This window comes from Simochromis diagramma, unplaced genomic scaffold (genome assembly GCF_900408965.1).
Source record: "Simochromis diagramma unplaced genomic scaffold, fSimDia1.1 OVJJ01000822.1, whole genome shotgun sequence".
Lineage (NCBI taxonomy): Eukaryota > Metazoa > Chordata > Actinopteri > Cichliformes > Cichlidae > Simochromis > Simochromis diagramma.
In genome coordinates, this window is record NW_024387520.1 from 1,762,660 (window position 1) to 1,775,342 (window position 12,683).

Genomic DNA, 12,683 nt, shown 5'->3' on the forward strand with positions numbered 1-12,683 from the left:
AGTCTTTAATTCACACTTCTACTCCAGGGCTTCTGGAGGGAGGAGTGAACAAAGACACACCCAGTCCAACAAGCGTGTGAGACAGCCGGAGTAATGAGCCTGTGTGGAGCAATAAGAGGAGGGTGTGGCTTTTTACACAGGGAGAGCAGATAAGCTAAGTTTGCTTTGTAGACAGGGTAGGAGTTGCAGTCCTGAGCAGGCATTTTACCTTCAGTTAGTAGGACTGCGCGTTTCCACTTGTCTTCGCTCGGTCTTTTTTTCCGGGAGTTTTTAAACACGACTGCGTGGTAGCAGCTTCCACCACAGAAGAAGTAAAACACAAGAAGACAGCTCCAGGAAAAACTTCAGCAGGCAGCCATGAAGGACAAAGTGAGGAGAGGAGGAGGAAGAAATCAAGCCAAGGCTGGTAAGAACTAGTCTGTGGGATATGTTTTACGTGTGCGCTCCTCTCTCTTTGGCACTTTCTTCCTTTTTTGTGCTTGTGCGAGGGGTGTCTCCTGTAGCAGGAGAATGTGTGGAGGGTGAGAGATTCCAGCACTGTACTGCTGCTCTGAACATGGCCGGTGCTTTTACCAACTTCCTGACCACTTGAAGCATCTCCTGCTGTGTATTTTGCGCATTTATTGAGTGCCACACACGCATACACACGTGCTGTGATGCAGCTAAAATCAATAGGAATATGTACACAGACGTGTAAGGGGCCTTACAATATCCACTTACAACCTTTTTAAGAAGTGAAACTCTACACACTTTCTTGATTTTTGTCCAAAACAGTTGCCACACTCTTGTGAGGACCTCCTAACGTGTTGCCACTCCCCTCATACATAACATGCTGATTGAGTTAAGGTAGAATGTGCGCTAGCCTGTCACCAATTAAATTGCCCCGAGGGTGTTTTTCTTTCAAAAAATGTCATTAATCTTTGAACTGCGATTGACAGTTTAGGTAATTTCAAAGTACAGAGGAATGCTCTGACAATTACAGTTTTGCATGGTTACCATGAATGCGCTGTAGCATATACATTTCTTTGCTTCCTAGCTCGATTATAGTGCAAGCCAACTTCAGGAATCAATGCCAATATAGACTCTGTACGCGCTCCAAAAGAGAAGTGGAGGAGAGGAGGGACACTCTGACGACCAATCACGAACTGCTATTGTTTTGGGTGCTTTCCAGTTGCAAAGTAGTCCCAGATTGACAGCAAGAGTTGTGGCTGTGCTTCAGAGTGAATGAATGACAGTAGCCAGAGATAAGATCAAAATTATTTTTGGCCTCTGCAAAAAAAAGGGGGAAAAAAATAAATTTTTGGCCTCTGCAATGTGCATGTTATGTTTTAGTAGCCATTGTGTGAATGCATCATTGCAAGTAAGCCTGATCCATCACCTAGGTTTTAGTTTTGTGTCACAGTTTGCTGCGTTTATCTACATAGCAGCGTTGGGTGTTGGCTGTCCTTTCACTCTGAGATGGCATGTAGGCCAGTATGCAAATGCAACAGGTTTAGCCATACTTCCATTAGTGGAACACGCCAAGTCCTGTTCTCCCTGCAAGTGTGTGTGTGTGTGTGTGTGTGTGTGTGTGTGTGTGTGTAAAAAGCTAGACACTCCCCATGTTTCTTTCTGTCTCCCCCCCTTCCCCTCTTGTATAAATTCACACTCTCCTTTAGGCACTCTGTTACATACCAAACTTTCCATCCTAGCTCATACTCATTAGTATAGAGGAAATTAGTGGGAAGAACGTGATAAATAATTATTACTATTCCTTTGTTGTTTGACTCTGTTTTAAAAGTGGCAACTAAGCAAGAGTATTGTGAATGTTGCCCAGATGGAGTCCCTGCCTCATCACGGTAGGTAAAATGCAAAAGGAAGGCAATGATTTGCAAGTAGTACAGCAAGAACGTGCCAAATGTTACAGCTGAGAAGCTGTAATCTTTTCTTTTTGGTATATACTTCGAGCAAACCATTTTATAAAAGTCGGGCTCCTTTCCCACCGTGCTGCATGTGTCGGCTTCTTCTTAACAGCCCTGCAAGTGTTTGGGAACTGAGGGGACCATCTGCTGCTGAAAGGTTTTGTGTGGGGTTTTTTTTTTTTTATTTTATTTTTTTTTTTATATTTATTATATTATTTTATTCTTGCTGCTCAACAGTTCAGGGCCGCCTTTGTCATATTTTTCTTTTAATCATGTGCCAAATGTTTCAGTGGGTGGCAGGTTCGGAGTGCAGGCTTTTTCTGACATGCTGCTCAAATGGGTGCAGAAATATTGTTTGTCTCGCTGAAGGAAGCAAGGCCTTCCCTGAAAAAGGGAATAAAATACTTCAACATAAATGGTGCCTTCACAGATGTGTAAATCACCCAAACTTGATGCTACTTTTTGCTGTCCTTCAAAATGTTTGCAATCAGATATGATGATTAGCAGGTGTTTCACTCTGTTTTATGGGCATGTCAACAGAATCTCAGCTGTTCTGGAAACTGACATTTTCTGCTCCTTTTGCAGAACTCTTGATTATCCTGTTGAATCTGTTCCTCTGATTTCTCCTTCAAACAGATGCAAACAGCGTGACTGTTGGAAGCGATGCTGTCAGTATTCGCCTAGATGACGTCACATCGTTTTCTGTAAAGATCCAGGGAGCAGGAGTAGAGCCCTTTGAGCTGCAGGTACTGACTCACTGTCTGTTCCTATTTTCCTTTTGTTTTTAAAGCGGTGATGGCTATTCTTGTAGGGTCTTTACCTTACAATATAAAGCACCTTGAGGTAATAATCGCTGTGATTTGGCACTATATATAGAAATAATATTGAAATTAAAATTTAGCTGGAACTATGTATTTATGGTTTATCATTTTTATCCTTTGTTATATTTGCCACTGTGGATAATTCTGTATGTCTGAAATTCTCCTCACAAGTAGATATTTGAGTGTTCGCAGATTGGATTTAACTGGTGTGTGTTTAAAAAAATTCATCTCTGTAGGTCCATGGCTTTTGGCTTGTTCAAGATGCAGTAATGACTCTGCTTTCGAGGAATGAGGTGTTTCCGCGCTCCAACCTCTCACTCACACTGGCCGGGGCAACTCTGGATCCCCTTGCTCAACTGCAAAACGTCAAGGGTCTTAAAGCAGGTGCCATCCTTCGCCTTGTGGAAGGTATCATGTTTCTGTTTTTTAATAAGCTGTCTTTGGCTACCACTCAATAAGAAATTCACCAATATGTAAGAATTGTTAAGTCAATTACTGCCTGTTTTATTCTTTTGGTAATTCAACCCATTTACACATTAGTAACATTTTAATTCTACAGTACTTTTTTTGAGTTCTTAGCAGACCTCGAGGTTGGAGGGAGAGCATTCCAGAGCATAATTATGTTCATAGCTTGTTAATTTTAACAATAATCCTATCCATATTTTCACCACAGACACCTAAGTTTATCTTGGCTCAGTGTAAACACCTGACTCACTGTTTCTGAGTCATCACACAAAGGTTTATAGATGCAGAGATTTAGTTGTAGTCTTTGCAACCATAAGTGCAAACTCAAGTATTTCACTCTCACCCTCTAGCTGCTGAAACAATGTACCCTCGAGCACATTCCTTATGCATCTTCTTTGTCGAACTCTGTACGGCTTGTTCTTTGAAAACAGGGCTGACCACTTTCAGGTGGTTATCAGATCTTTGTCATATTGCTGAGAGTTTTATAATTGGTCGATCTAAATTTTCTGTTAACCAGCGCATGTCTTTTCAGAGCCTTACACTTTCCGCTCAGCCAGAGTGCATCTGGCTCGTGTGCTTGAGCTGCTGAGAGCATCTGGACCTCAGGATGCACTGAGAGAAGGACGCTCACCTAGCATACTGGAGGCACTCACACATACACAAATACCAGGTAAACACACACCCTGTGCATTTAGACAAATTGTAACACGTACACCAAAAATGGACTCTAACTCAGTCGAATCTCTCTCTTTTTTTTTTTCTCTTTTTTTTTTTTTTCTCCCCCCAAATGTAGAAGCTAGCTTACAAAATGGAAAGAGCCTTAAGCGCTCTCTAAGCCACACAAAAACTGAATCAACCAGCCAGGATGGAGCGCCGCCTGACTACCTCCTCCCCGGTTCCTCGGAAAGACCGCTCATGGCCCTGCTCCCACATAGCTCCCAACCAGAGGTGCACAAATAAATGGAATCTTTTTATTTGTTTCACCTAAACACATTCACTAACTCTGCATCACTTTATCCTCATCAGGCCCCCAGTTACCTGAAGGACCTGTCTCTCAGCTGCTGGAACCCTCCTCCAGGACACAGGAAGTTGCAGGGGGACTTCCTGTACATCACTGCAGTTACAATGGAGGGGCGACGCTGTGACATCACATCCTGTCCAAAAGGTTTTTTCCTAAATAGGTAAAAGAATTCATTTTATTTAATCATACTGCTTTCTGTGGCGGTGAGGAAAAGCAACAGCAGGCTAATAATGCACAACCCACAATCCTTATACTCATGTTGTACTTTGGTTTATTGTGGCCTTTGACACAAGCAGTGATGAATATTTCATTGGTTATTATTAGTTCTGAACACTGACAGGAAAGACTTCATAGTTATAAAGAACCTCTACTGGGAACAAAGTTCAATGACATTGGAGAATTTATCAAAATCTGAAGGTTTACAGCAAGGGTGTGCTGTCACCTGACCTAATTTTCTCTGTACTGTGAGAGCATCATCATAAGATTGATGGAATGACAGGCAATGTGGTTAGTGGGTACCTTTATTAATAACCTGAGGTATGCAGATGACGAGAATATCGCACACAGAATGATTGTTGAAGTTTTAAAAGAAGACAAAAGCTCACTATGTAAGAATGACAAGCAAAATTGTGTGGACACATTATAAGAAGAGGTGGACTGGAATATGGTACATTGGCCTGCATTTAGGACGAATCTGAGAAAATGTACCTCTTTTGTTTTAAGAGTTGGATGGCAGCAACAGGACTCAAAATGTGTGTCAGCGCCATGTTTCCCACTTTGTAGCATCCGCTCTTTAAACTCTGGAAACTGAGGCCAGCTACTGGACATTTGTGAGAGGAGTGTTGTCCCATTCTAGCTGCTCAACAGTCCTGGGTCACCTTTGTATATTTTAATTTCACGATGCTCCAGATTTTTCAAGTTTTCAGTTGGTGAAAGAGCTCGACTGCAGCACGTCAGCACCTGAACTCTGTAACTATGAAGGCATGTTGTTGTAGCCGATGCTATATGTCTCTTTTGATGAGTAGATCATGAGATATTCAAAGTCTTCACAATTTTTATGTTGAGGAACATTATTCTGAAACTTTCCAGTTTGTAGATGCAGGTTTTTTGTTTTTCCCCACACTAGTGAAACTCGAGCCAACTTTATTTACTCTCTTTATACCCAATCATGTTGCTGAGCTGTAGCTAACCTAACTGGTTACAAAATGTTCCTCCAGCTATTTCATTCTAGTATCACTTTCTTTTTTTTTTTTCTTTTTTCTTTTTTTTTTTTTTTTTTTTTGTGTCCCGACTCTTTGAGAATTGGATATGTACCTACTTGCATACTTTCTGGGCCAATGCACACAAAGAAAGAAAATGAAAGGACTGCATCCACGTTGGTTTAATCATATTCTCTCTCTGACGTCTTTTGCAGGTCCACAGAGGATGTGTTTGATCCTCGTCCTGCACAGTCTTCTCCAGTTTGTCACTGTTTAACCGACTTGCTTTGTCATATTAGTCCTGCCGTCAAACAAACTTTTACCACACTCAAAAACAGGTAACAACATTGTTCTTTATATAGTGAGTACTGCAGCACTGAATATGCATCCCTTCAAGCCTTTCAATTGGCAAAAGAAATGTTCAGTATTGCTTTGAAAATAACCAACTGAATCGTATTTGGAGTAAAGCATATTTTTCCTCTTTTTAGGCCCCTGCAACCGCCAGTAGAGGTGATCCCTACACCCTACCATACGCTCAGTTGGCTTGGTCCTCCATGCGCTACACGCACTCACAAAAACACCTTCACCAGACTGGGAGTAGATGATCAGGCAGAAACACAGGTTGTTTATAGCAGAAGACAGTTGTTTTCCGATGGTTGCTGGCAGCAGTTTGCTGTTGGCAGTGATCCTAATTACGCATGCCTTTGTTTATACGCAGCCTCCAGACTGGAACGAGGAGCTACAAGCAGCCAGAGATCTTCCTCAAGGAAGTGTGGAGGAGAGGCTGCAGAGAGACAAAGCAGTACTTCAGGTAGAAGCTGTCATTTAGCTTGATGTAGTAGATTGTATTTGTCTGGGTTTTGTTTTTTTGTTTTTTTTCTTCACTTTAATATACTCTTCATTCATTCGTTCCTTTTTGCTCAGGTGAACAGTGCATTTGTGAGTACTGTTATGCAAGGGGCCGAGACTGTGGTAGATGGTTTTGTTGAGCCAGTTAATGGAAACCCAGGGGACCCAGCTTTCCTGTGGGGTGGCCTTTTCATGAGCCAGGGGGCAGCAAGTGCAGTGTTTGGTGGCGAAAGGGGTCGCAGGTAAGTGCAAACTCCCTAAAAATGACAAGACGACCTGATGCCCTTTGCTGCTTATGGGATGTACGTATGTGATCCATCCCATGTTGTGTATGATTAAAATGACTCTTGCATTGTAGGTTGTGCTTTTATATTGGCACTGATTATTTTTATCCTCCTTGTATTTGCAGGGCTGCTCAGAGGCTGGAGCTTAACGGTGTGCAGGCTTACAGTGACTTGGAGGGGCTGCAGGGGCTGCACACTATACCCACAGCCATTGTTGACTACAGAGGGGTTCGCCTGTCTGCCCAGGGTCTGGCCCCTGGCTTGGAGGGCTCGGAGCAGGACCAGGGAACTGCTCCTGCTTCAAGGTACACTCCCTGAAGCTGTTTAAGAATGTTTAGTGGTATTAAATTTTCACAGATTTTAATGCTACCTGTCTCATTCGACCTTCAGAGGTTTGCTGTATGGTGTAAATGCAGGACCACAAGAGTCTCCCCATCGTAGACGGCTACTAGAACTGTTGGCTCATGCAGCCAAGTCCCTTTCGCTGCAGAGACATGTTGTCCTGGCACCCAATGGTCACCAGGTGCCCCTGTTCACCTCGGTGGATGCGCAGGGACTGTTGGGAGCTGATGGGAGGTTCTACTTATTAGATGTTTTTAGAAGTTTCCCAGCTGATGCCAACTTCTGTCCAGAGGCACAGACTGAAAGCTGCACGGTGACTGGAGAAGAAGAGAGTAATGAGGATGAGAATAAGACTGACTGTATAAAAGAAGGTTGGCCAGAGGATTATCATGCAAATACTGACCTTCCAAGGAGTTTTCCTCATGGCCTCTGCAGACTGAGACCAGAACTGATGCAGGCTTTCAGTCAACACAAGTGAGTAGTAAATCAGAAGATTTCTTTTAAACTTAAGTTTTCATGAAGTTTAAGTTTCTCTTGTTTTGTTTTTAAGACATTGCCAGTTCACTCAGCGTGTCAGAGAGTTGTTGGATGAAAATGGAGGATTTGAAGAATGTGCCACATCTGGTAAGAAGTGTTAGTAGTTCTTACTGAATGGACACTGAAATCATGGCTGTACTTCAAGTCAAGTTGTCATTTTATTTCTTTTTCGCAGGCGACTCTCGAGCCACTGCTGCCGTCCGAGCTGCGTGTAAAGACGTGGGCTCAGTTAGTGACATCCTCTTTGAGATGCGCTTTAATCCAAATGTATTTTCTCCAGGTATGCAGACTAACTACACAAGTATGCTATAGCAGAGCTCTTATTAGAACGCATCATGACACGCTGCTTGTACAAATTTTAGGGGTAGCATTTCCTCCGGGGGAAAGCACATCAACAAAGCTGCAGGAACGGTTACTGAGGGAAGCGGCAGCTTTCATCATCACACACCAGATACCAGCTTTTGTAAGTCCAGCCAGAGTTAATGTGCTCCAAATGGTGTCTTTTGAAAACAAACATGTTCACTAGATGCCTGTTTGTGTCTGTAGTTGGAGGGTTGTTTGCACAACAGTGAGGCTCCAATGGACGGAGCTACTCTAAAAAATGCTCTACATCAGAGAGGCATCAACCTCCGGTACCTGGGCCATGTGGTCAAGGCTATTGCCCAGTCAGAACACAAGGAGCACCTGAGGCATATAATGGTTCGTTTAACTTTAAAAACAAAGCCTAACTCGGTCTTTAGGGTGATGCTGCTTTCTTACATCCTCCTTGCTGTTTTCACCAGAGAACGGCCGTAGCTGAAATTTTTATTCGTTCAACAAGAAGGGTGTTCAACAGTTTCCTCCAGGTACTTATTATTGTGTGTGTGTGTAATTTCTTTAATGTTCCTTGATGAGAACTCCAACTAATCACCCATATTTTCACACCTTGGGTTTTAAAAAGGTAGCAGGTGTAGTTTCCAAGGAATGAACTAAAGCCTCCATTCATGTCTCTGTAGGGCGTGGATGTGTCGAGTCTCTCCGCAGCCGTCAGTCACTTCCTTAGCTGCCTGTTGGTTCCCCACTTCCCGCCCACCTCTGTAGGAGAGGATACTAAGAAGAAGTCAAGACGGCGTGGCCGAGGGGCCGGGGCCTCTGAAAGCACACCCTGGAGCACGCTCACGGGAGCCGAGCTGTGGAACCTGGTCTGCCAGGATGCTGCTGAAACCTATGTCTTTGATAGCCTGGGGTGAGGACATGGCCTTTGTTCTCCACATGCATTTATTATCTAATAGTAGAGAATCAATTTGAGAACAACCTGTGTTTTTTGTGGAACAGCTCTGGGCCAAACTACCTGGTGGAGCACTATGGCCTGCAGAAGCTCTCCTTGCTCAGAGAGTTCTGTTTAAAGACTGGTGTACAGGTAACAGACATCTGGAAATATGAATGCAGTTTTAAATTTGTCAGTCCAAGGAGAGGATATGGATATTAATATGTACATTTGAGTTGCAAAATTAGCTTTTAAAAATCAAATTCTGTATATTAAAAGGGAAAGGCACTTTTTAATCCTGTATCCACACTAGTTGAGACTGAGAGACTACTCCTTTGACAACCAAAACAAAGCACCTATTGGTCCAGAGGACATCATCAACATGATCCCTGTTGTCAAGCACATTCACATGCCAACTGTGGATGCCTCTAAAGTATATCAAGCTGCACAGCTCTCCATTCAGAAGGGTAAGTCCAACAGCTGCAGACTTTTTTTTTTTTTTTTTTTTTTTTTTTTTTTTTTCTTCTTCCCCACAGTGTGAATTTACTGAAAAATAAGCTTTGTGTTATGATTGCAGGTCTGCTGGATCAGGCCCATGAGCAGTTAAAAGAAGCGGTTTACCTGTATGGTAGAGCGTGTGACGATCTGCACCCTGAGGCTGGTTATTGCCACACCTTGCTGGCCAAGGTGGCTTACCTCCAGGGGAAAACTGCTGAGGTATGCTGACTGATCAACGGTTTCTGTTAGCCACAAACATTAACACATAATAGAGGTGAAAATAATAGGACGGCTTTACTGGATCTTTGAAAAACAATTTATGCCACGTTTGAGAGAACACTGCAGCATTAGTTAGACCAGATGTACAAATTATTGGGCCACACATTTTAAGTCTTTGAATTCAGGTGTGTAAACCAAATGCCTACTCATGCTGTCTGCCTTTACAAACATTAGTGAAAGATTGGCTCATTCTAAAGAGCTTCCTGAATTTGAGCATGGTTCTGTAGTGGGAAGCCACTGCTGCACAAGTCGGTCTGTGAAATTTCTTCCCTCCTCAATATTCCACCATAAACTGTAAGTGGCATTATTGCAAAGTGGAAGCATTTAGGAACCACAGCAACTCGGCCACAGTTTGTCAGACCACAAAGTTAGAGCAGGGTCACAAAGGCTCGGACTCACCAATCGGCCTCTATAAAACATTAATATCTGCACAAACTGCATCAGGAGTTTCATGACACGGGTTTCTATGGCTGAGCAGCTGCTGTAGGTATAAGGTGAAGGTGATCCTGTATTTTTGTTTGTCTCATCTGCACTGCATGATTCTTTTGGTTGATTGATGCAGACATGTATGCACTGCTCCCTCCCTAAACAGTTTCATCTATATTAAAAGGACCAATCTATTTCTCATCTGACTTTCTTTCTCCTTAAGGCCCGCAGTGTCCAGCTGAAGGCAGTTGTCATCAGTGAGAGGGTGCTCGGCTTTGATCATCCAAACACGATTCAGCAATACGTGAGTACAGCTACACATTTGTATATTAGAGAATGTACTTTATCCAGTCATCACAAAGTCACAGTTGCCATTGTTTTTGTACGTAGGCCCTCTTAGGTGTGTATGTGTATGCTGGAGGGGAGACCACCCTGGCACAGAAGTGTTTCCTCAGAGCTCGTCTGTTAATGCTTACAGTGCACGGAGAAGACCATCCATACACCGCAACACTGGATGTAGGTTTGATGGACTTGAGTCTGGAATGCTCAGAAGAAAAGCTTTTGACAATATAATGAAAAGTGACATGACTATATGAAAGTGCTAACATTTTCTTCTTGTAGAACTGCCTTGGGCTGGTGCTAGCAGAAGATCAGACAGGCCAGTTCCTAAAGAATGCTGTGAGACTTAACACTTCCTTCTTTGGCCCCACATGTCTACAGACTGCTCTAAAGTAAGATGTGATTTATACTCTTGATAATATTTTGAATAAAAAGTCAGTGAGATGTCTATTATTGTCTCTCCCCGAAACATGACCACTTTTCTCCCTGATTCTTGTCTGTGCAGTCAGCACTTGTTGGCCCAGTGGATGTGCACTAAGGGTGACTACAGAAGTGCTATGACACATGAGAAAGAGGCCTTGACTGCCTTTACCTCTCTGGTCAGTAAAAGTGTGACAGAGGAAGTAAAGTGGGTGACTGACTGTATTTGCATGGACTTAAATTTTTTATTTTTTTTTCCCTGCCCCCCTCTTTAGTTTGGAGAAGATCACCCACAAACACGCTGCAGCACAGACTTCCTGTCCACCATAACCAAGCAAGCAGGTAAAAGTTGAACGCACTCTCAGACAGGCAGGAGCTGAGTGCACAGAGGCAACTGTGGAGGTAGGTGCCTGAAAGCATATGCAACTCTTTTTCAAAGGAAAAAGTAAAGCATGCTAAAACCCCATTGTTCTCCATTTCCCCCAGTGTCTCAGTCCAACATCCGACATTATTCTGGAGCAGCTGGTTCTAGTTACGGGGATCAGGAATATTACACAGAGGTAAATATTCATAGTGGGATGGCATACCCAGTGTTAAAGCAATATGACAATGCACGTCTCAAGCCTGGACCCAAAAATGGACTTTAGAAATGGTGTTTTAAATTCTAGTTGGATTGTATGTGGCTTATTTCAGTATTAGCATTTCTTATGTATAAACCCACTTATGACACGACTGTTTTCACAGTAATAGGTTCCAGGAGTATAAGCAGAAACATCTTGAGCTAAAGGCTGCAGTGGTGAAAGAGCTGGGACTAAAACTACCTAATGTCACCTCAGTGGCTGTGAATGGAGGAGGGAAACGTTCAGACCGAGAAAAGGGATGTGGGAAGGAACCGGAGGGTGGGGGAAACCCAGCAGAGGATACAAGCAAGTGCCAGCAGGACCAACAAGTAGAAGGATCTCTGGAAAGCACTGGGAAAGTTTCAGCTAATGGTCATGTGACTGAGCCAGCTGAGCAAAAGGAGAAAACCAGTGCAGAAGGTGACAAAGCGGCCTCTGAGGTCAAAACGGTAAATGATGAGATGGAGTCGAGCTCAGGCGAAATAAATGGAAGGATGGACGTCCCTGCAAGCCCATCGGCCCTGAGAAGTGACGTGAGCTGGGCAGATGTTGTTTCAAAGTCCAGAGGCAAAGCTACAGCCGTAAATGGAGAAGGAGATGGCAGCACTGCCAATGAACCAGCTGAAGAATGATCACGAAGCCAACAAACAGTTGTAATAAAGTTTTCCAAAGTCACTGCTGTAAGATTAAAAAAACTCTTCCAGTATTTCCTGATGAAATTTGATCCAATGAACAAGAAGGACAGAATGACTATTACTTTATCCTGAAGATTTTACCTTAGTACTGACTCGGAGAGGGTTTAACCTTGTTTGTTTTTTGTTTTTTCAATAATAAACTTTTTACCTTGGTGTATTTAAAAAGTGTGCCTTCAGGTTTGTTTCTTAATGCACTTACATGACATGACTTTATATCATGTGAATTTTAAAACTCTAAACTCATCTGTAACTCAGGATGCATCTGTTCCAACAAACCAACCAAATTTAAAGTTCTATTTGTACACATGTGAGCTGAAGCACTGGAAGTTAGACTGTAAAATTAAAAAGGGTTAGCTTTTATAAAATCTTACTACTCTATATAAAACTGAATCTGATTGGTCCAAACATAAGAAATACAACTTATTGTCTTTATATACTTAAATTACCAATGTAACTGTTCAACCCTATGAGAATTTCTATTAATGTGATTATAAATAAAATCTGTGGAGTTGATAAAAGTTTAATTTTTGTAACATGCTACTGTGTGTTTGCTTGGTGGGGTGTGCAAACCTGTTTATGATTTGTGCTTTGTGACATGTTATTTTGCTTGAAGCAGCCATCAGAAGATGGGCACACTGTGGTGTTTAAATAATGCCTAGTTTGCACTAAAGAGCCAAAGTGTCAAGAAAATCTCCCAAACTACACTACGAGCCTGAATTATAGATATAAGGCAGAATGGAT

At 42.6% G+C, this 12,683-nt stretch overlaps 1 protein-coding gene across 1 annotated transcript; it reads left to right on the forward strand.

The window, feature by feature from the left end:
* Positions 1 to 122: 122 nt before the first annotated feature.
* Positions 123 to 12,463, forward strand: si:ch211-166a6.5 (clustered mitochondria protein homolog). Its single transcript, XM_040019408.1, has 28 exons — positions 123 to 406; positions 2,538 to 2,647; positions 2,959 to 3,130; positions 3,720 to 3,857; positions 3,981 to 4,135; positions 4,214 to 4,368; positions 5,623 to 5,745; positions 5,896 to 6,028; positions 6,126 to 6,218; positions 6,332 to 6,498; positions 6,666 to 6,845; positions 6,931 to 7,356; positions 7,433 to 7,506; positions 7,595 to 7,699; positions 7,782 to 7,882; positions 7,966 to 8,118; positions 8,202 to 8,264; positions 8,415 to 8,644; positions 8,734 to 8,818; positions 8,979 to 9,132; positions 9,243 to 9,382; positions 10,092 to 10,172; positions 10,259 to 10,384; positions 10,490 to 10,599; positions 10,713 to 10,806; positions 10,903 to 11,029; positions 11,114 to 11,187; positions 11,372 to 12,463. The coding sequence occupies exons 1-26, from the start codon at positions 358 to 360 to the stop codon at positions 10,978 to 10,980; spliced, it is 3,495 nt and encodes a 1,164-aa protein (XP_039875342.1). The 5' UTR covers positions 123 to 357; the 3' UTR covers positions 10,981 to 11,029; positions 11,114 to 11,187; positions 11,372 to 12,463.
* Positions 12,464 to 12,683: the final 220 nt, after the last annotated feature.